This window comes from Tupaia chinensis, unplaced genomic scaffold (genome assembly GCF_000334495.1).
Source record: "Tupaia chinensis unplaced genomic scaffold, TupChi_1.0 Scaffold144247_1, whole genome shotgun sequence".
Lineage (NCBI taxonomy): Eukaryota > Metazoa > Chordata > Mammalia > Scandentia > Tupaiidae > Tupaia > Tupaia belangeri.
Window position 1 is genome coordinate 1,337,301 of NW_006204105.1, and position 23,240 is coordinate 1,360,540.

The 23,240-nt window shown below is 47.0% G+C and overlaps 1 protein-coding gene across 1 annotated transcript in view; it reads right to left on the reverse strand.

The window, feature by feature from the left end:
- PHGDH (phosphoglycerate dehydrogenase) overlaps window positions 1-18,737 on the reverse strand; it is a 29,642-nt gene extending 10,905 nt beyond the window's left edge. The window contains exons 1-5 of the mRNA XM_006166295.3: window positions 18,476-18,737; window positions 11,677-11,828; window positions 9,626-9,691; window positions 5,903-5,957; window positions 5,706-5,804 (exon numbers count right to left, since the gene is read on the reverse strand). Of these exons, the coding sequence (XP_006166357.1) occupies window positions 5,706-5,804; window positions 5,903-5,957; window positions 9,626-9,691; window positions 11,677-11,828; window positions 18,476-18,613 (510 nt within the window). The 5' untranslated portion in view covers window positions 18,614-18,737. The remainder of the gene's footprint in view (window positions 1-5,705; window positions 5,805-5,902; window positions 5,958-9,625; window positions 9,692-11,676; window positions 11,829-18,475) is intronic.
- Between the last annotated feature and the right edge of the window lie 4,503 nt (window positions 18,738-23,240).

Consider the following 23,240-nt stretch of genomic DNA (forward strand, 5'->3'; position numbering starts at 1 on the left):
AGCACCTCCTGGTTCACACCACCCCAAGACTGACTATTCCTAGAGAGGAGCCTTGGGAGGAGGCTCCTCAACCTCAGCCCCAGAGCAATGGGGTAAGCCTAGCTTTCCAAGTTTTGAGATTCTCCAGGGCCTCTCGTAGCTGGTGACATGGGAGCTGATCATGCCACTTTAACAGAAGGTAGACACACAGGAGCCTCCAAATTAATGGGGTGGTTAAAGAGGCTCTGATGGAGAACCCCAACAGCCACTCTCTCTCTGTTCCACAGCCAAGATTTGGGGACTTAGCATTGGAACTTTCCCTAGTGCTACAATAATTTATAAATAAAAACTCAATATAAAAACAGACCTGAGGTGGAACAGTGGCACAGCAATAAAGCACAATGTTCTGGAGAGTTGACCCACATGGGAAGGTTCCAAGTTCCCATTCCAGAGACCTCCCTGAACGGGCTGGGCATGGACCACGGCATCAAAACCCTGCTAGGGGGACCAGCAGATAACATAATGGTTACACAGCTGGACTCCCACATAGTCAATCGCAGTCAACTCAGACCCAGCAGATCAAAACTCACACCAGGTGCATGTATGCCCAAAATCCCGAGAGGAGAATGGAGAAGGGATTACAGTATGGCCCTCCCCCTTTGGGAGTGATTACTCACTTTCTGTCTCTCTGACAAGTCCACATGCCCTATAGTAAAATATCTCTTAAATAAAAAACTCTACCAGAACTGTTCTCTCTCTCTCTTTCTCTTTCTGTCTCCCTTGTGCATGGAGGAAATGAATAAATAAACTTTAAAAAATCAATTCAGGCCAGCAGTGGTATAGTGCTTATGGCAGCAAGATCCCACATGGCTAATTGGAAGGATTGAGTCCCAGATCCAGTGGCTTGAAAATCAGGCCAAGTGTGTATATGTGTGCACCCAAAGTTCTGACAGGAGAATGAAGGAGAAGGGATTGTAGCATGGCTGTCCTCCACCCCCTCTGTTTCTCTCTAGTAAGTACATGCAACCCACAGTAAAGATAAACAAATAAAGTGTCCTCTTAAAAAAAAAAATACAGCTTAATTCAAAGTTAGAGCACACCAGGTGCATGTATGCCCAAAATCCCGAGAGGAGAATGGAGAAGGGATTACAGTATGGCCCTCCCCCTTTGGGAGTGATTACTCACTTTCTGTCTCTCTGACAAGTCCACATGCCCTATAGTAAAATATCTCTTAAATAAAAAACTCTACCAGAACTGTTCTCTCTCTCTCTTTCTCTTTCTGTCTCCCTTGTGCATGGAGGAAATGAATAAATAAACTTTAAAAAATCAATTCAGGCCAGCAGTGGTATAGTGCTTATGGCAGCAAGATCCCACATGGCTAATTGGAAGGATTGAGTCCCAGATCCAGTGGCTTGAAAATCAGGCCAAGTGTGTATATGTGTGCACCCAAAGTTCTGACAGGAGAATGAAGGAGAAGGGATTGTAGCATGGCTGTCCTCCACCCCCTCTGTTTCTCTCTAGTAAGTACATGCAACCCACAGTAAAGATAAACAAATAAAGTGTCCTCTTAAAAAAAAAAATACAGCTTAATTCAAAGTTAGAGGTACAAGCCCAAAGTCTTACTACCAGCAGTGGGTTCTCCCCTCATCCCCACCTGTGTCTTAAAGCACCTTCCCAGAACCTGAGCCCTTGGGAAGAGTTTGAAAATCACTGCTCTAGGGCATTAAGAATCCAGGTACCAGGAGCTGCTTATCCTGGAGAGCTACTGTCCTTGGAAGTGCTGAGCCCAGTGTCCCAGTGCAGGAACTATTAACTGACTGGATTCAGGAATGAAGACAGTGGTGGCACTGAGTAAAGAGAGGAAGGTTGGAATCAGGAGACAGTCTGAGCCGGACTCCACTGCATGCTCGTCCTGCTATCTAGAGCTCAACAGGGGCCTCAGTTTCCTTATCTGTAAACCTGGGGTAATAATATCGACCCTGCAGGGTGGTTGTGAGCATACTAACTGACACAGCAGACCTCAGTAAACAGTAGCTGTCCCTGAAAGTTGGTGACAACTGGGGCCTCAGGTTCAACGTCCATCCCTCTGTGCTAAAGTCAGATTCGTCTCAACACTGGCCACAAAGAAACTGTTAAGAGATGCTGGTCTGCTCCTTCACAGAAAACCATGATAAGGCAGTGCTGGGATCAGCTCTGACTGACTTGAGCCTGTTAACACATTCTAGGGGACATGATAGCATGAATGAGGTGAGTCTCTAAAGTTCAACCTGTTGTTCAGCAATGCTACTGAGAAGTTTCAGCCAGAAGGAACAGTGTAGAGTGTAGCTCACTTATGACTCAGACCTCAGCAGGCTGCAGGCCGACCAGTAGAGAGTGTGAGGAAAGTCACCTCTCTTGGTCTGGAAGCCATATTTTAGTAATGTGGTCAAAAGTTACATTACCTTTTCTATCAGCCACACCGCTGTTAACTACGCTGCTCTTCTGTGAACCAAAGCTCTCCTCCCCCAGAAAAACTTTTTACAAACATTATATCCAAAACTTGTCTAGCTGCTTTCTGGACTCAGGGGTAGGCTACTGAAATGTATTCTAGCTGGAGCCAGCAGGTGGCATAGCGATTCCCACATGATCAACCATGGTTTGAGTCCCAGCCCCGGCGGCTTGAAACATGCCAGATGTGTGTGCGTGCATGGCCAAAGTCCTGAGAGGAGAATGGAGAAGGGATTGCAGTGTGGCCATCCACGTGGGGTTGATTTCTCACTTTCTCTTTCTGTGTCTCCAGTAAGTGCACAGGCCCCATAACAAAAATCTCTCTTAAAAAAAAAAAAAAAGAAAGAAAAGAAAAAGAAACGTATTCTAGCTAAATTCCCTGTTAGGGTCCCCAGGGATTCTAGTCTCTTATGTCTTTCAGGACCTGATTCTGCACTTTTAATTATTAACTGTTCTCCCTGCTTCTTGTTGGCCACAGTGACACAGCCTCCTGGCTGTTGATGAGAACAGTAAAGAAGACAGACACGGACACTGCTGTGTACAGTCCTCCCCAGACCCCAGACTGAGGTCCCCTCTTCAACCAGTTACTCATTCCTTTTACAGTTCTGGCACCAAGTGCAGGGGCTCTCTCTTAATCCCAAGGGATCATGATAGATGTCTGGCTAAAGTCCACATCTGCAAACCTAAGTGTCCAGCCCTGGGGGAACAGCCAGATAGAAAGCAATTTATCCATGCAAAAGAATCCACATACCAGCTTACAAGTATGACAGACCAAGTTCATCAACACATAATTTTTATCTTGCCATGTACAACATTCAGTTTCCTAGTGGCACAGAATCCGTCTATGGGCACAGAACTATATACCTTCTATGTGAAAGCATAGAAAAAAGTCTGGGATGACACTCGGCAAACTAACACCACTGTGAGGAGACTAGAATTGGAATGGCGATCAGGAGACTCTTACCTATGTTCATTTTTATGAGACTACATTTATTTATTATATGATTAAAATACAATTTGAAATAGTTCAGATACACAACATCCAGGGGTGTCCATGTCCAAACTGACAAGGCTAATCCGAAACAACTGATTTTAATATACACTTATTGCTTCCTGTCTGGATGCTTACCATCTCTTTCACAGTTGCTTAAGAATCTTCCTCCCTTTCTCTTTAGAAAATCTTGCTCTGCATGACTTCTAGAACACTGACAGAAGGCAAGATGTAGGCTGATGATCTCTCGGCCCTAAGACAAAATTCATCCAGACCCAGAAACATGTAAGAGCATGGTCAAGGTAAGCAGCCAAGCATGAAGAGGGGGCAGTGGGCCCACTGCAGGACGACCAGGTCCAGGTGACTCATGGGGGTTGAGGTGGGAGAGAGGACGGGCTTAGTCACATCTCAGGGCCTTACAAAGAGCACATTCTGGAAATAGCACAGTGAGAGACCTTCCAGAGACACCTGGACAGAAGAAACCAGAGTGAAGGCGCCCACACCTTCGAAGATGTGTTGGGAATAAAACATCCGGGCATGTCGTGAGTGATCTGCTCAGAGACACAGATGAACCTGAGACGAGCAGGCTTTCAGCATCTCTGAATCAAACACATCCTGAGAGGTGTAAGTCACTTGTCAGTTGATGCTCAAGGTCCCACATTCCCCTGTGACTCTTGGAAGCCGCCCAGGTGGTGGGGAAGTAGCTGAGGGAGCTGGATGAACAGACAAGCTCCCTGTCACTTCAGTCATTTGGGAAACAAGGTGGGGCTTTGTGTCTGGCTTTTAAGTCCCCACCAAGGTCCCCTTGGTAATGAACGTTCCTTAGCTAGCAGAGCCCAATGTGAGGCAGTGCCACAGGGAAGGGTAGGAGGAGCCTGGCCACTGCCTCTGAGTCACTGCATCATCAATGAAATGCTCACCCACTGGGCTACATGTCCTTAGTTTTACTTAACCCCTGACCCCTGGCTTTTAGAAGCTCAGAATTCTCCATGGGTCAAACCTTGCCCTTAATCCCTGACCAAAGAGGAGAAAATGCTCTTTGTGGCTCATAGCATCTTGCCCACCTGCACAGAGGGCAAGGTTGTGGTTTGTTTTCATGATCAATGGCTCCTGCGGGGCCATATCCACCTTGCTCAAGGATCTAAAGTAAACCTGGTCCTTCCCAGCACTGAGACTTAGCAAAGATATCCAACTCCAATTGATAAACAGAGTGGGGAGGGGTTCAAGTAGGAGAGGGAGATGTCCGATGTGGTAATGGGATGCCCCCGGCAGACCCAGGCTGCCATCCACACTCTTTATGAGCCCTTAGGCACAGATTTACAAATTCTGACGTCAATATAAAATTAAGGGTTAACCTATACAGTTCCTTCTAACTCTAAGAAGACAGAAGGGGAAGAGAAAGAGAAGGAGCAAGGGAGAAAGTAAGGGAAAATTCTGTAGCAGCTCTGGGTGCATTTTTTTAGACCTGAGATGATCTGATTGTCAAAACTAGTTCCCATGTTTAACTAAAGCTCTTCTGGCTCCAGCTTGAACCCATACTCCCTGTAATTCTCTCACTATAGTGAACATGGAGATGTCTGCTAGCACTCTCAGTCTGCTCTTAGCTGAACAGCCTCTTCTCTTTACAAAGTCTACTGGATTGTCCGGACGGCCAACTGATTATAACTACATTGCTGTTGATTATAACTCCTCCTCAGCCAGACGCCAACTGAGCTCCCAGGGTAAAAAACGGCAGCGTCCTGAGGAGGCAGGGGTCAGGTGTGATTTCTGAAGCATGTGTGAGGTCTTCCAGCCACCATGGGCTCAACAGTCACAACACAGAGTTCTTAGAAGCCCCTCTGAATCTCTTCTGGAATACAGAGGGAAACAGGAAGGATGGGTGGACAACTGCTCTATTCAAAGGCTAGAATTATTCCTGTTTTCTTAATTACTATAGGAAAGCAATCACAGCAAAACCAGGAAGCCCTCGTACTAAACCAGGATACAAGAATCCTGTCCGGTCCACTGAGATCCAGGGTTACCTACTCACCTAGGCTGAAGGACCTCCAAGTATTTCCAGTTTTAAGCTCAAGTGTCCCCATCTGCAGGCCAGTGTTCCCTCCCTCCTGGCTTTACTGTCTATTCAGTTGGGGCTCCAAAGGGAGGTCAGACCCTCCCAGAACAAGCCTTTGACTTCTCCTAAGCCAAGATGCCTCTCCCATAATTGCCACAACAAGCCCCACAACCAAGGGGCCCAGCGACATCTTACCCTCATCCCAAAGGACTGCATTCGGGTGGCCACCTCTCTCCCAATCCTGCCCAGGCCAAGGATGCCCAAGGTCTTCCCATTCAGCTCTGTTCCCATGAACTGCAACCAAATGGGTAAAAGGTAAACAAATGAGAGTTGGTACCAGGAGTGGCCCTCGGCCCTGAGCCCAGGTGGGGTGAGGCAAGGCCACTGCTCACCTTCTTCCGTTCCCACTTGCCATCTTTCATCGAAGCCGTAGCCTGGGGAATCTGCCTGCAAGGACAGACACAGGTTCAGCGGGCCCACCAGACCCTGGCCCACCCAAGAGGGAGGTGCAAAATGAGGCCTGCACTGGTCATTCCCCCAGAAGCCAAAGCCAGCCTGGGTCTGGAGATTAAGGTCAGAAACACCAAGGAGGAGTAAGGGATGGTAAGAGTGGGAAATTCTTGGCAAGACCTGACTTGGGAACCCAGGGACTTGTCTCCAGCCAGAGTCTGGGAGGAGATTCTGATTCCCGCTGAGGTACCAGTCAGGGACTCGGGGGAAATTTTCTCCTGTCAGCAATCACCAGTCCTCCAGGTTTTATAGGGATAACTGACTAGGGAATTGGGGGGGGGAGACATTAAGTATTCCAGAAATTCAAGGAATTCTTTGCATCTTCCTATCACATTAAAAGCACAACGTACAATGCCTTCAGTTACCAACCTACAAAGTCTCCTAATACCTGATGACATCTTCCTTGACGTTTATAGGCCCCAAGGGTCTCAAGCTAGTCAGGGACCAAAGACTTCCATTCTATCCTGAATGCCTGGTCCCAACACTTCAAACATCTGCAACACCTTCTTGACCCACCACCACACAGACATACTCACACAGACACACACACACTTCATAGCCTGTCTCTTATCACTGGTTTCCAGGGAGGCCTAAGTCTCTGGATGAGTGTTCTGGAGGGTACAGAGGAATGGTAATTAAGGCAAAGTAAGAGGTCAGAGAGTAGACATGCCGTGCAGGACATGGGGCACCAAGGCATCTCTGGATGCAAAAAAGGCAGACATGAGAAACAATGTGAATGGAGAACCTCCTCTACTCCACACTCCCATAAATACCCAGGCACACTGTAGCTTATTAAAAACTCACAGTGAATGCATGGAGGGAGGTGCTAGGGGTTCAACCACTTACCCAGCAACACGCAGTTGGAAGCACTTGAAAAGATTAAAGCCAGAGATGGCATCCTCACTGCAGTTAGCCTCTTCAGTGTTGAAATGCAGGCTTTCCTGCTGGCCCTAACATGCAGCGCCCATGAGTGTGTATGTGTGTACAAAGAGAAATTCTGAGATATCATTCCTGTATTTCCAGCTGATTACCAGGACACAGATTTCCACAGGAGGGTAAAGTTGAGGATGCAATCTGTCCTCCGACATCAGAGTCCCAGGATCTTACGGCGAACTCAACAAAGCTTAAGAAACAAGCTTCATAGAGAAGGGGCTCCACCTCACTGCTTCCGTCAGGCCTCAGTGAAGGGTTCATTTCAGGATGGAGTAAGGACAGTGACTTGCTTTGAGTAATTGCTCACCACTCAGGAAAGCTGGCCTGAGAAATTATCTTTGACCTATGAGAGGGAGCCCCCATCTGCTCTTGCTCAGTTCTCTCACCTCCTGTTTTCCATCCCCGTCTCCACAGTGCTAAGAAATGTGTCTGCGACACCACAAAGCATAAGAAATCCTCCAATTCTCCCTCTAGCTGTGATGTCCAGCTGGTTATGGAGCCTCCCAAGTTTCAACTCTCCAGGGTCCTCACCAGGCCAAACTGGGAAAGACTATGATATGAGTAAGGGACCTCACAAGAATGAAATGGTGGCCAGCCTGACTTCCATGGGGAGGAGAAGCAGGCAAAAACGGGGAAACCTACAGTGGTGGCATTCTCCCTCGTCCTGCATCTCACTTTTCTCTTCCTGCACCTCAGGAACTCCCATCACCTATTCAAAGTCTCCACTGTGAGGCCCATTTGGGCTTCCTCTCCACCCACATCGCCCAGTGCTTAAACTAAACTTTAGTGTCTACATCGCCCATTCCCTCCTACTACTGCCCTGCTGGGAAAGCAGCCTGAGACTATCACATAATCAGCACAAGAGACTGCTAAGTCCTACACCGCACTTCTTAGTTTTGATGCATCTTTGATGAGTGAGGTCATGGATGAGTGGCTGGGAGCTGCAGCTTCCCTTAAATTACGGCATTTCAGGGGCCGACAGGTGTCATGGTGGTTAAGGCACTGGACTCCCACATGGCCGACTATAGTTTGAGTCCAAGACACAGCAGCTTGAAAAATCACACCAAGCACATGTGTATGCATGCCCAAAATCACTAGAGGAGAATGGAGGAGAAAAGACAACAGTGTGACCATCCCTTTGGGGATTAATTTCTCACTTTCCCTCTCTCTGTCTCTCTGTCTCTGGCAAGTGTATGTGCCTTATGGCAAAAACTTAAAAAATAAATAAATAAAATCACAGCACTTCATATACTCCTTTAAATAAAGCTGGTCCTGGAATAGGAGAGAAATTATTCTTGGCTCCCAATCCTTTCCTTTCACATCCAGAAAAAAAGTGAGGTAATTAATTAAATAGGAATCTGCACTGAGAACCAAATGGCAGCACAGCGGTAACATAAATGGACCCACTGGAGAAGGTGCTAGTTGGCATCCAGAGGCATCCCCGTATACGATGGTGATGCACTTGTGCACCTATGATCCAGGCTGGGGGCAGGTCACAGTGTGAAGACCCTGTGGGAATGTCAGTCTCTCTCCCGTCTTCTATCGCCATGCAAGAAATAAATGAATACACTCAAAAAGAGAGAAAGATGCACTGAGATCCCTCCATAACTCAAGGGAAAAAAAAAAAAGAAAAAGTCATTAATAGCACAACTGAAATCCAGACACCAGGCTTCCATATCTCTCCAGAGATAGAGACATTAGCCCAGAAGTTCTGGGAGATCCAGAAGGTTAGCCAGCGGCCCCTTCTAGGCTTAGGTCTTCTGCTATATAAGTTGTCCCTGTTCCTCCATTTCTCCCACGCTCCCTTCTTTGACCTGGGAAAGCCAATGAACACCTGGTCTGTCATCTAGATTTCTGGGGCAGGAGTGAGAGCAAAGGCTAACTCCCCAGATTGTCTGCTTGCAGGAGGAAGATTAGGTCTTCAGGTGGGAAAAGGGTAAATTCCTGGGCTAATGTCTCTACCCCTGGAGAGACATGGTATCTGGTGGGAGCCTGGTGTCTGGATTTCAGTTGTGCTATTAATGACTTTTTATTCCCCCTGAGTTATGGAGGGATCTCAGTGCATCTTTCTCTTTTTAAGTGTATTCATTTATTTCTAGCATAAAGATAGAGGGCAGGAGAGAGACTGATACTCCCACAGGGTCTTCACACTGTGACCTGCCCCCAGCCTTGGATTACTTGTTTGACAGAAGTGCTCAATACCATCATTTTTGCTGGATTACCACCTGACACATTAAAACTCCGGCACATTCTGTACCAGATCCATTTTGCTCTCTCTACACTGGAGGCCCACACCCCTAAGGATGATGGGAAGATGCTACAGGCAGCAGGGCATGGGGAACATTTGCAAAAGTTGGGGGCTAGAGAAGGCACCGTGTATGTGGAAATGAGGGGAAGTAGAAGGACGATCGCATCTCACACACACTTGTTTTCTCAAAGAGCCTGCTCCTGGAAGATGGAGCAACTGCTCTGTAACCACCCCCTTCCCATACATGGTCCAGGGCCCCAGGAAGCCACCTGACTTTTGTCAGTGTACGAATGTTGAAGGGAGCAGTGACAGCCTGGGAGGCCTCAGCAGGACGCTTCCAAGTTTCTGTGAGTCAGTCTGCTTGGCAAGGTGTAATAAGTGGAGTGCCAGAGACACGAGCTCATCTGAGAAGTCAGGCACTTACCTGGCCAGGCACATGATCATCCCACAGGTGAGCTCTGCCGCACTGAGGCTGTTCCCATTAGGGGTGCTATGGAGCAAAGACAAGCAGGAACGTGAGTGAGCCTAGATCCAGCACTTCCACACCTGTGAAGAGAAGGCCTTGAGGGCGGCTGCTCCCCACCCTACTGAAGGAACGTACCATCTTAGCACACATCCCAACCCTATACCACCATCTGGAGTCCTCTGATGTACCGCTCCTGCCCTAATCCCAGGGTAGAAGAAAACCCCTTTGCCCTGGCTTTTTGTTCCCATGCAGAGGAACCTCTGTTAGAGGATTGCACCTGGCCTCTCTCTCCACCCAAACTCACTTACTTCTTCTGGGGCAGAGGAGTAGTTTGTGTTCCTCTCACAGAAACAGAAGATCTGTGTGTGGCTCAGACCCTTTCTCTCTCCTCTCATTCATTTCACAATCTATCTCCCTTAATCAAGTGACCCAACCTAGCTTCTAATACTAACAAGCAAACTTTTTTCTTTCTTTTTCTTTTTTCCCCAGTTTGGTATAGGATGCATATACTCACTAGAGAGAGGGGGGACGGAAAGTGAGAAATCATAGCCCAGGAGGAATGCCCATGCTGCAATCTCTTCTTCTCTATTCTCCTCTCAGGATTTTGGGCACACGGGTACATGCACCTGGTGTAATTTTTAAGCCTCTGGGTCTGGGACTCAGACTACACAGCCAGCCATGTGGGATCTAGCCACCTTAACCTCCAGGCCAGTGGCCCCAAAGCTACCATTTTTATCACCACCTGTTTGCCTCCTCCAACTCTCTCATGAGAAAGCCTCAGTCCTAATACACAGGGCAAAGCTGACTTGTGTCCATTTTGTAGAAAAGATAATGGAGGTGGCAACCACAGAACTACAGTTAAATTCTTTCAAAAACATAAAAAGGTCTTTAAGAAAAGAAAAATAGGTCCCCTGGCAAGTCTTTTCATCTTTGGAAATAAAAGTTATAAGGAGAATAAGTCAAAGATCATGTAAAGATAAAAGGACTCTCAGAATCTGTCTTCCTGCAAGACCATCTAGCTCCCTGTTCTCCCCAGCTAATAGGGCAGGAGGTAAGACACAGAAACTGGGGGTTGGCTGCCTCTGGGTCCAGGACAAAAATGTAAGATGGGTTATTATTTAACATTTCTACTGTCAGATATTGACTTCAGTCAGGTGACTGGTCAGTTAACTCCTTCCTAGAGGGAAGAGTCAGGGGAGAAGAATGGACAAGAAGGTGCCCAGGAGAAAGGCTTGAGGGCAGAGAAGAGGACTGGGGATGGCACTGTCCAAGTGCCAGAACAGCTACAGTATGACATGTGCATGTTGACAATGACCTTTGACCCTGGGCTTCTACAAAAGCATCTCTAAAGGAGACCCTTGTGGCCTTGAAGATCTGAAACATCTGGGTTCTGATTCCAAAAGGCTGCAGGAAAATGAGAAAGAGAAAGAACAGAGTCCCTGCACTAGCAAAGGTTCTGAGTCGGTACAAGGAAGAAAAAGTCAGATCTGGGGACAGCAGGTGGTGTGGTGGCTAAGGCACTGGATTCCTGCATGGCCAGCTATGCTGTTCGAGTTCGGGATGCAGCAGCTTGAAAATCACAATAAATAAAGAAAGAAAGAAAGAAAGAAAGAAAGAAAGAATGCTTAAAAAAAAGAAAGGAAGAAAGGAAGAAAGAAAGAAAGGCAGATATGACAAAAACCTGCCACAAATAGAACAGTGGAGGTGTAGAGGTAGAGCTGGAGCAGAGGATGCAGAAAATTCACAAACATTCTGATTCCTGGACCAGTCACAGATGTCCTAATACTGCCCATGCCAGGTGGGGAGGACTATTATATATTTGGAGGTTACACAAAGAGCCTGCATTTCAAAAACCACAGGAAACCCCTAAGTATTGACTGTCTGAACTCAGGTCCTAGGCCAGGCATCCTCCTAAAGGCTCTCTAATGCTGATTCCACCTTATCCAAAATAAGTTTGCTTCCCTCCTTGTGGCCAGTCTCACCCCCACTCCTCAGTCTCCATGACTTACTTCATAACCAGGACACCCTTCCTTGTTGCGGCCTCCAGATCCACGTTGTCCACGCCTGTTCCAGCCCTGCCCACCACCTGGAGCTTCTCGGCTGCATTGATGACATCAGCGGTCACCTTGGTGGCTGAGCGGACAATCAGGCCTTCACAGTCCTGAGGCAGAAGAAGAAAGATCTGAGCCCACCACATTGTCTGGGAAGACCTCCTGAGGGCTCACACATGTCACAGCTTCCCCTGAGTCAGAGATGAGCTCCAGAACCATGGAGTGTTATGATGCTGCCCCCTTGCAGGGTGTCCTCACTATAAAAGGCAGGGAAGGAAGTGTGGCCATCTCACAGGCACTCAAAGCCCTTAATATCGAAGTTCTGAAATAGAACCTCAAAGTGAGAGACTCAAAGAAATGTTCACAAGCATCTGGTCAACCCCATTTTGCAAATGAGAAGCTGAAATCCAACAAAGCCAAGACTCCTACTTCTCTGCCGCTCCCTTGTCCTTTTCTTTCTTCCACTTATGGGGTGCCTGGTAAGTATGTGTCTAGTAAGTATGCTAGACCCATTCAAGATGAGTATGAGTCAGCCCTAGCCTTCAAGGAGCTCAGTATAGATGCACCAAAATTGACCATTTAACGAGGGTGACTAGGAGTGTACAAGTCACATAGACACCACAGGGCAAGAGGAACAAAACAGAAGTCACCACAGGACTGACTGCCCGATGGTGAGGCCAGTCCCAGGTGGCACCTAAAAGGTACCCTAATTTGTTCCCTATAGCTGCCTGGTTGAATATTAGCCAATGCCTATGCCATCTGTCCCACATTTGAGTCCACCCTACTGGCTCCGAAAAACAAAAACAATCTCTCTGCCTGTGCAGTCCACATTCCACTGACTTTTAAAGGCACAGTAAACTTGTTTTCTACAAAACCTTTGCAAACAACCATGGTGTAGACGATCGATCGCTCCTCCCATCTTCTGTACATGTTCTCATGAGCAGCATAATATGAGGGGTCTTCATTTCGTGAGAAATGTATATTATGAAAAAACTATGCCTGGATTTCAATATTTTTTGCACCAAATTAAATGTGAACTTTAATTCCACTTTCTGCAAACTTTTTGAAATCCCTTTGTGTTTCACATTGAATTTTCCTTTTTATAAAATTTATCAGAGGGTGTGTGTGTGTGTGTGTGTGTGTGCCAGACAGAGACAGAGTGATGGAAAGAAGGACAGAGAAAAGTACCCTCCGGGGGGCTTGGTCACACTGCAAACCCTTCTTCACTTCTCTATCCTGTCAGGATTTGGGGCACACATGCACAGGTGCTCAGTGTGTTCAAGCTGCTGGTGACCAGTATTTGAACCACAATCAGTCACGAAGCAGGCCTGAGTCGTTCTGCTCTTTGACCTACAGTTTGGTTTCCTGTGCTCTATCTCACATTCCTAAAGCAAACATTTGTACTGAAATTTTTTAAAGAATTATTTTACTCTATTTTATTTATTCATTCATTTATTTAAATTTGACCAGAGACAGAGACAGAGAGAGAGAAATCACCTCCTGGGGGAATGGCCATGCCTCAGTCCTTTTTCTATTCTCTTCTTGGGATATAAGACACACCACACACGTGTGCTCAGCATGTCTTTCAAGTCACTGGGTCTGGGATTCGAACCATGTGAGATCCGGCTGCTTTAACCTCCATACCACATACTGGCCTGCATTTTCATTTAGTCCTTTGTGCCTGTTTCTATTATCCTCCAGCAGCTAGGCTAGCCGTTAGGAGCAGATCACCAGAAGACCCAGAGACTTTTCTTGGGGATCCTTGATGCCATCTTGGAGAAGCCGCGTGATGTCTGGCAATGCCTATTGGTTCAGGTGTCTTTAAAGGCTGTGTTTGGGGGTTATCTGAGAACTCGGACTTTGGTACTCAACAGACTTGGAGAACCAGGTATCTCACACTGGTCTGGTCAGGGACTGCCAGGCCCTCAGGTAACCTCAGCTACCCCCTCCCAGTCATTTACTGACAGTCAACAACACAATCATCTGAGCTGAGCTCTCAAACTCCCTGCACTCCAAGGCAGCCTCCTGCCTCAGCCCTCAAAGCCTTGGCTCTGTGATGCCCATTCCTCTCCTCTATTTATGCAAATTTCAGCCCTAATCAAACATGTATCTACTCTGCAGTCTGGGATTAGAAACCTTCTTCCTCAGGGCCAGGAGGTCTTCCCTCTTTGCAAGTCTCGCAGTACTGCACCACACTGGGCTGTTTACTGCTTTCTGCAGCAGTTTTTGTAGGAGAGCTGCAAACAGGCACTCCCCAAGATTCCCTACGTGTCCGCTCCCTGCAACCTTGTTCTTAGCTGCCTTCCAGCTGGAAAACAACCTGTCACTGCCGTGCTTGATTTATAGCTGTCCAGACAAACTCTGCTAACTCAGCAGTGGAAATTCCTCCCTGCTCCTCAAGTTCACACATGCTGCCTTTCCCAAGAGGACAGGCTTGGTACCGGAGCAAGTAAATATGGCCTGTGCCTCAGCTTAGACAAGGGGCAAGCTGACGAAACTCTCCAGGACATGTCTCCCAACCAGAGAATGCAGGCAAACCCTGCTCTGTGTAATATGTGAAAGCTTGATTAACTACACAGTTATTTAATTTTTGCAAACTGAATTCTAATGCAAAGGCTAAAAACTTGCTAGTTAGGGGTGCCGGCAGGTGGCATGGTGGTTAAGGGTGCTGGATTTCCACATGGTTGACTGAGGTTCGAGTCCTGGACCTTGCAGCTTGCTTTCTCACTTTCCCTCTCTCTCTCACTCTCACTCTGTCCCTCTCTGGTCAAATAAATAAATAAATAAATAAAGTTAAATACAATCATTCTTAAAAAAAAAAATTACTAGTTAGTAGTCCTTAAGATTCTAAGATAAAGAGGGACCAGCAGACAGTGTAATTGTTAAGTCGCTGGACTCCCATGTAGTGTCTGAGTCCCAGACCCAGTGACATAAAACTCATGCCTGGCACATGTGCATGCATTCCCAAGAACCCCAAGGAGAACAGAGGAGAAGAGAGATTGTGGAGCGGCCATCCCCTAGGGGGTGAGTTCTCACTTTCAGTCTCTCTGTCTCTCTCTCTCCCTGTCAAGCACACTTGTCCTAAAGCAAAAAAAAAAAAAAAAAATCTCTCTCTCAAAAAAACAAAAAAGCCCTGGGACCAGCACTTAGCATAATGGCTATGTCGCTGGACTCCCATGTAGTCGACCGCGGTTCGAGTGGCTTAAACTCACGCCAGGCATGTGTGCGTGTGTGCCCAAGATCCCAAGAGGAGAATGGAGGAGAAGGGATTGCAGCATGACCATCCCCCCTGGGGGGTGATTTCTCACTTTCTGTCTGTCTCTGTCTGGGGAGCGCACACGCCCTATAGCAAAAACCTCTCTCTGTCTGGCGAGCGCACGTGCCCTGTAGCAAAAACCTCTCCACATCAGGTGTGTATACATACGCGCCCAAAATCCTGAAAGAGGAGAATGAAGGAGACAGGATTGCAGTGTGGCCATCCATCCCAGGAAGTGATTTCTCACTGTCTCTCTGTTTCTGTGTCTCACTAGCGAGAGCACATGCCCTATAGCAAAAATCTATCTCTTAAAAAAAAAGATATAAATGAGCTTCAGTAAACGAAATGCATTGTTAGTATTTCGTTTATGGTCCTGACCAGCACGACTATGTAAGGAAACAGAAGCATATCAAAATGCATCATGTGTAGCATTATTTCATGAAACATGTGTAAGTATTGTGTACACATATGCATGAGTGTACTGAGTTACAATAAGTTGTTAGTTATTGTGGCTCAGGGACAAGCTTAAAACCATTGATGTATGGTAAGATGACTTAAATGTTTTTCTGCGCATTAGATTTAAGATGTGAGTTCCAAATAAATGGTTCAATATTGTTTTTAATTATTTCATTTGGGACCAGCTGTTAGCATACTGGCTATGTCGCTGGACTCCCATGTAGTCGACCATGGTTCGAGTCCCAGACCCAGTGGCTTAAACTCACACTGGGCGCATGTGCATGCATGCCCAAGATCCCAAGAGGAGAATGGAGGAGAAGGGATTGCGGCGTGACCATCCCCCCTGGGGGGTGATTTCTTACTTTCTGTCTCTCTGTCTCTCTCTGTCTGGGGAGCGTACACGCCCTATAGCAAAAACCTCTCCAAATACATATACTTTTTTTTATCTAACTTTATTTTTTATTTATAATTTGATTAGAGAGGGGCAGAAAAAGAGAGAAAGACAGAGAGAAAGGAAAAGTGAGAAAGCATGCTGCCAGGTCCAGGACTTAAACCACAGTGAGCCATGTGGGAGTCAGCACCCTTTAACCACCATGCCACCTGTCAGCCCCAAGATACTCTAATATTGTAAGTTGGTGTTTTCCAAACTTTTTTTTGACTGAGACCCACAGTATAAATCCATCTTTAAATCATGATTTTATACTCACATAATACATACACACACACACATACACACACACACAACATATATAATTGAGACAAAGTTCATGAAACAGTACTTAGCCTTCCTATCTTCACTACTCTGATATTTCATTTTTAAAAGAAAATGCTGAGCATGACCCAGTAGACCGATTTCATTACCCACTAATTAGAGTTGCAACTTGCTTCAAGTCTGGAAAGACCCATGGTGGGGAGAGGAGGAATGATTCACTCTCCCTGACCAGGGAGTACAAGAGCAAACTGTGCCTGCCTGGAATGCAGAGATGCGGCGGGAACTAAGACTGGTGAGTTCTGCCTCGTCTCCCCCACCCCCAAACCCCACACCTGCGCAATCGTTCCTTCTGCATTAAATATTTCAGCGGGAGAGGGCAGAAGACACTGTGCCAGACATCTCTTCTCAAGAATGAAAAAGTGCAGTGTAGAACAAGGACCCTTCAGTGGAGAGATTAATTGGTATTCAGAGCCAAATGTTTTACAAAAACAGACACCCAGCCTGAGCCCTCCCTAAGTGCCCAAAGCTCAGTAATCCAGTGAGCCAACAAATGCCCCCACTCTCCTGCCAAGAGTTTTCATTGTCTTTGAAACTGAGTTTCAACACCAGACTCCCAGCACCATCCAGCCAACTTCCTGCCTTCATGGTACTCCTCCATTTTTTTTTTTTCTCCATTACTGAGGGGGCCTTCCATTCTTCTTAGCTCTGCTCTCCCTCCTGGGCATAAGATTTCCAACTTCGATTCACAGCTGCAAAACCCTAGTTGGAGTCTCTGGTGGCGGCTGAGGGTCAGAAGCTGGTTTGGAGACCACTTCGCTGCCTTCCCAGGTCATTGTCCAGAGCCATGGCTATTGATAGCATCCACACAAAAGGACATGTGAGGTGCCTGCCATTTGTCTAATCCTACCAGAGCTTAAAGGGTCAGGTCCTGAGCCCTTGCCTCCCAGTTCAGCCCAGAATGATCAGTCCCGCTCTGTGCTCCACTCCCCACAGGGGAGCAGGCAGAAGCTAGGCCAGCCTGGTGGTCTAACTTAGCACCCACGTGCTATGCCCTCTGATCAGGTGGCACCAGTACCAGGGTGGACCCCGCTTCCTCAGTAGCCTACAAGAGCCTGAGGGCCGGAGGTAAGTCAGAAACACCCCTGAGCTCAGAACAGGGGCTGGATAATTGGGCAAGGGTGGGTAGTAAAACAAGGCAGCCAACACACGACACACGGGCAGAAGGAGAGCAGGGCAGTTCTAGGACCACGCGGCTGTGGCAAGCTAAGGCCACAGCAGCCGCCTCTGTGGTTTTAAGGGGCCCTCAGGCAGGGAACGGTTTGAGGTAGTCAACACCCACCGAGCCTGGTGGGAGGCCACACTGGGTGGGTGTGGGATTCGGGGGTGGGGGAGATGAGGAAGCTGTGTGAATTATTGCAGAGGTAGAAAGTACAGAAACTGAAGTGTAAAGTTCACACGTTAAATGTCCTAAGACTGGAAAAGGTCACCAAACCCGGCAGGACCTTTACAAACAAGGCAACGATTTGGAGTAGAATAAAAGAATTGTGTAACCCAACAAACGGAGGTACAGAGATACGTTTGTAAGATCTGCTGAAAATTTTCCTGGGAGCGTTTGACATCGCTCTGGTCCAGTCTGGTCACTACCGATCAGCGATGAGGCCAAAGGTGAGGCCTTCGGTCACAGCGGTGAGCAAAGGCTCAGCTTGGACAGCGGCTGCGGCTGCTGCTGTTGCTGCGGCAGCGGCGTGGGCGGCCCAAGGATCTCGCCCGCCCCTCGCATTTCCTCCGAACGCCCCCAGGAGGCCGAGGGGCGGTGAAAGCGCGCAGCAGTCTTGCATCAGACAAAAGGCGGGTACGCTTTGCTGCCCCAGGGGGGCCGCCTTCCCCAGCTGCTTGTCCAGCAGCCAGGAGACAGCCTGGGACTTCGTCAGCACCCCTCAGCAAAGGCTAGACTCACCCAAGCGAGCCGGGATTCTGTCCGGAGTCGTCGTTCCTGGGCTCCCGCAGGAAGGCCACTTTGGCGCCCCTCCCCCGATGCCCTGGCGCGTTAGTCGGGGAACCAGGCAGAGAGAGCTGCCATGGCCACTGCGAGCCAAGGCGCCAGCGAGCCGCGCTGGCATCCCGCGGGCAGCCTGCAGGACCAGTTGGAGCAGCTTGCACTTTGCAGTGCTCACTGGAAGCCGTCCAACGAGAAACACGCGGCTGCAAACTTAACAGAAAGTTTGCATCCCCCCTTCTCCTGGCTCGCCCTCGCCAGCCTCCAATCTCAGGACGCCCAGCCTGTTTCAGTAGAGGATGACCCGTAGACCTCACTTTTCTCCTGCTCGCCTTACCTGCAGCTCGGCTATCAGCTCCTCTTTGCTCAGGTTCTGTTTCTCCACCACCTGGAGCCCTCCATCTTGCAGGATCTTCCTGCAGCAGGGGTCCAGACTATCACTGATAAGCACTTTCCGCAAATTTGCAAAGGCCATTGCTGAAGTCCGCCTGCCTACAGGCCGCTCTCGGTGGGCAGAAGCTCCGAGGCCGAGAAGCTGCAGTTGGGCTGACGGCTCCTGTAACTGGGCAGGATTCTCGGTCTCCCGCTCTGACTTATGCCCCCCTCCTACTCCGACCGTTTCCTTTTGATTGGACAGAAATGCTCCAACTCTCTGTGACTCCGCCTACTCTTCTCGGTTCTGCGCCTTCCAGATCCCCGCCCACTTTATTATCCTCGGGCAGTGACTCTCAATCTCAGCTGAAGCTCTCAGCTACACCTGGTGAACAGATAAAAAGCACAGTTTAAGCTAACTAGCTGATTCATATCTGAAAGAAGACATGTTCTTACAGTGAGAGAAATAACTTTCATCTAAACTTCTTTCCTCCTCAGACTCATTCATTAATTCCTTAACAAGCATTTTTTGAGTACGTAAATATGCCAGGTACTGTGCTAGAAATTCAAAGGGGCTTGCACATCAGAGATATCACCCTGTTCCAACCAAACACATGTGTGGATATTTAAATAGTTAAAAGAAATCCTAGACTGTTTCTGAGGCATGGCAAGGCTGTGGTTAATTCTAAGCAAAAGGTGCAATAAGAATTATAAGTGCATTTAGACTAGCGGGATGTTTTCCCCTTCCTCCACTTCCTCTCTGATTACAAAAAAGGGGAGAATAAAAATGAGATGCCAATCTGACCTAGTTTATACAGTCACCAAGGAGGCACTTCCCAACTCTATATTCCATGATGTTTAAAGCACACAACGGGCTGGCAGGTGGTGTGATGGTTAAAGCAGCTGGACTTCCACATGGCTGACCATAGTTTGAGTCCCGGACCTGGCAGCTTGCTTTCTCACTTTCCTCTATCTCTCTCTCTGTCTCTCCCTGGTCAACTTCAATAATAATAATAAAACAATGAAAATGAATAAAAGTTAAAAATAATAAAGCACATGTGATCTTTTTAGACAGATTGTAAAAATCCATTTCAGACGGTTTTTAAGTTATGTAGGATCAGAAGCAGCATCAGTAATGCTCATTGTTGAATTAGAATTCAGCTCTGTGGACATACCCAGTCCAGTTAACCATTGTGCCCTGCTGTGATCCAGCACTACTCATGAAACGCAAGTGCTGGATCCCTGTCCTAAAGAATGATGCTAAACCAATCTTACAAGTAGCAAAGATTTTGGACTGATAATGTAAGGGCGCGCTGACCCAAACACTATTACACAAGGACATAAAACAAGCAAAGAGTCTAATAGCTCAAAATAAAATGAAAATCAGAAGATATTCAATGTGTACTGAATGAGCCAATCTTACCATGCCTGACCACACTTCCGTACCTGCCGTACATGCAGTCTCCCAAAATACCTTACTCAGTTGCCCTGTAAAAGATCCTTTGTTCTAGTTGGTAGGCTGAAGCACCTCTGGCTTCAGACCTCTTGTCCAATAATCTTTCCTTTTTCTCTTGAAATGACTGCCTCCTGACCTTTACTCTGAATTATAATAATTTCTAGACACACATCAGATTTTATTTTATTTTTTAAGGAATTACTTATTTAATTTTACTTATTCATTCATTTAATTTCATTTGACCAGAGAAAGACAGACACAAGAGAGAAGGAAAGGGAGAAATCAAGTCACCAGATCTGGGACTTGAACCATGGTCGGCCATGTGGGAGTGTCCAGCACCTTAACCACCACACCATCTACTGACCCTATTTTTTGTTTTTTTTAGAGATTTTTGGAGGGCACATGCCCTCACCAGAAAGACAGAAAGCAAGAAATCACCACCCAGCGGGGATGGCCACAACACAATCCCTTCTCTTCCATTCTCCTCTCAAGATTTGAGCACAGGGACCAGCAGTTAGCGTAATGGCTATGTTGCTGGACTCCCATGTAGTCGACCGTGGTTTGTGTCACAGATCCGGTGGCTTAAATTCACGCCGGGCGCGTGTGCGTGCGTGCCCAAGGTCCCTAGAGTAGAATGCATGCCCAGCCCCCCGGGGAGTGACTTCTCACTTTCTGTCTCTCTGTCTTTCTGTCTGTCTGGCAAGTGCATGCGACCTATAGCAAAAACCTCTCCAAAAAAAAAAAAGATTTGAGCACACATGCACATGTGCCTTGCATGAGTTTGAGGCCACCAGGTCCAGGACTTGAACCACAGTCAACTCTATGGGAGTCCAGTGACGTAACTGTTATGCCATCTGCTGGTCCCAAGATTTTAGTATTTTTTAAGAGGTATTTGCCTTAAGGCGTGTATGCTCGCCAGAGAAAGAAACAGAGACAGTGAGAAGGAAAGTGAGAAATCATCCCCCAGATGTGATGGCCACATTGCAATCCCTTCTACCCCATTCTCCTCCCAGGACCCTGGGCACACATGCACACATGCTTGGCATGATTTTCAAGCTACCAGGTCCAGGACTCACACTGCGGTCAGCCATGTGGGAATCTAGCTAAGTAACCACTATGCCATCTGCTGGCCCCACACACATCATATGGAAAGGACATGTCTATCCTGCTTGTTTAAATGATTTGTTGTTCTTCCTGTTCCAGGATTCAAGTATCCATTTATCTGTCTCAGGAGCTGTTCAGCAGACCAGAGATCCTAAAGCCAGATAATAGACCTACTCCAGGGAGCCAGTGGAAGAACTTGAGAAGATCCATTTTTGTTACCACTTTCCTTCATAATAGGCTCCCTTCCTGTAGTGTAGAAGCCCTACTCTCCCTAGCATATCAGCTCAACCCCTCTAAATCAAGTCACGCACCTCTTAGATACTACATGCAACCTCATCCCAGAAGGTTGTCAACATTTGTAAACATTTCATATCTTGTTCACCCCAGACTTTCACATTATTAAAATCAGAGACATTTGCCTGGCCCTGTAGCGTAATGATTAAGGGATAAGGACAAAAGTCTGACTGCTTTTTTTCTTTTTTTCATTCCAAAATTATTTCCGAAGGGCCTGGGTTGGGGTTGAGGGGGGAGGGGGCTTTATAACTACAAACACTAACAGATGTATCAGTCCATTGATAACAGGACCTTTAGGTGTCTCACCTTTTTGGACCGGGCCAATGTGAAAGACTCATGCTGAGTGACAACTCCCCTGCTCTCAGAGCAAAATGAAAGGAACCACTGTACTTCGGCACTCTGAGAAACATTTTTGTTTTTCTTCTGCTTAGACTCTCAATCTCTTGCTTAGAATAAACCACATTAATTATTATTTTTTCAGAGCTTAGTTATTTCCAAGGAAGCAGGATCCCACATGGCTGACCACAGTTCCAGGCTCTGCCCTGGCAACTTGAAAGACACACTTGGTGCACGGGCAAGCATGCCCCAAATCCTGACAAGAGGGAGAAATGAAGGAGAAGGGATTGCTTTACCCCATACGGGGGATGCTTTCTCGTTTTCCCTCTCTGTCGCTGTCCGGCAAGTGCACACACCCGCTCACAATTTAAAAAAATAATAATAAAGTGAAAAAGACTTTATGTCCCCTCAATAGTGCCTGAACCAGTGTTTTTCATATCGTAGAGGTCTAGAAGAGCTTTCATTCAAAAATTAATTTATTAAGTACCTACTGAGTTCTAGGTACTAGGTGCTGTGGCTTAACACTGGGGACATGGAGATGCATAAGTCACAGTCCCTTTCCTCAGAAAAAAGGGAAAACAATATTTAAATATAGCATAATAATTACAGATAGACATATGGGGCCCGCTCTGTGGTCTGGTGGATGGGGAAGCAAGATCCCACATGACCAACCCAGAGGTTCAAATCTTGGACCACCAGGTGTGTGTGTGCGTGTGTATGTGTATGTACCCCAAATCCCAACAAGATTATAAAATGAAGGAGAAGGGATTGCAGCATGGCCATTCCTCATGGAAGAATGTTTCTCCCTTTCTCTTTGTCTCTCTCTGGGAAGGGTACACATCTTCTGGCAAGGAAAGGGAAATGAGTACAAATAAATAAAGAGAGATGTGCTACAATGTTTGAGAGCAAGGAGAACTACCTCCAGGACAGCCAGGAAGCCTTCCAAGCCAGGTTGCCCTTGAGCTCACCTTTTGAAACTCCTTTAAGGCAACCACTCCTGAAAGGCCAAAGGTTATAAAGACAGGCACTAGGTAACCTACCTTCACCCTGCTCACTGGTAACAACCTAATCTTGTTACCTGAATAGGACGTAGCTGAATAGAGAAGAAATGACAGTTACATAGGTTCAGAAATCGGAGGAACTGCAAGATGTTCCTAGCTTCTCCACCATGGGCTGTGAGGGGGGCCAGGAAAGACCAGGAAGTGAGACTAAAGAGGGTCCAGGGCTGCTCGTGAAAGGCATGGCCCTGAGGAGTTTAAAGTTGAGTCTAATGGTAGGACAGAGGCACTGAGGGATTTTTTCAGACATGACATGATTGATTAAATTTGTTGGCTGAACTGAGTCCTGAGACTGCTCATATAGATAATATTCCTCCATATAGATAATATAGATAATATTCCTCCAAGCCACCATAGTTTTCAACATCAATTGCAGATTAAGGTTTTTTTCTTTTTTAGCTGAGAGTTGAAGATAGGGAAATTTCTCTCTAATCCTGTTGATTGCCTTCATCCATAAAACAGGATTTGGACTCTCTTGAAGT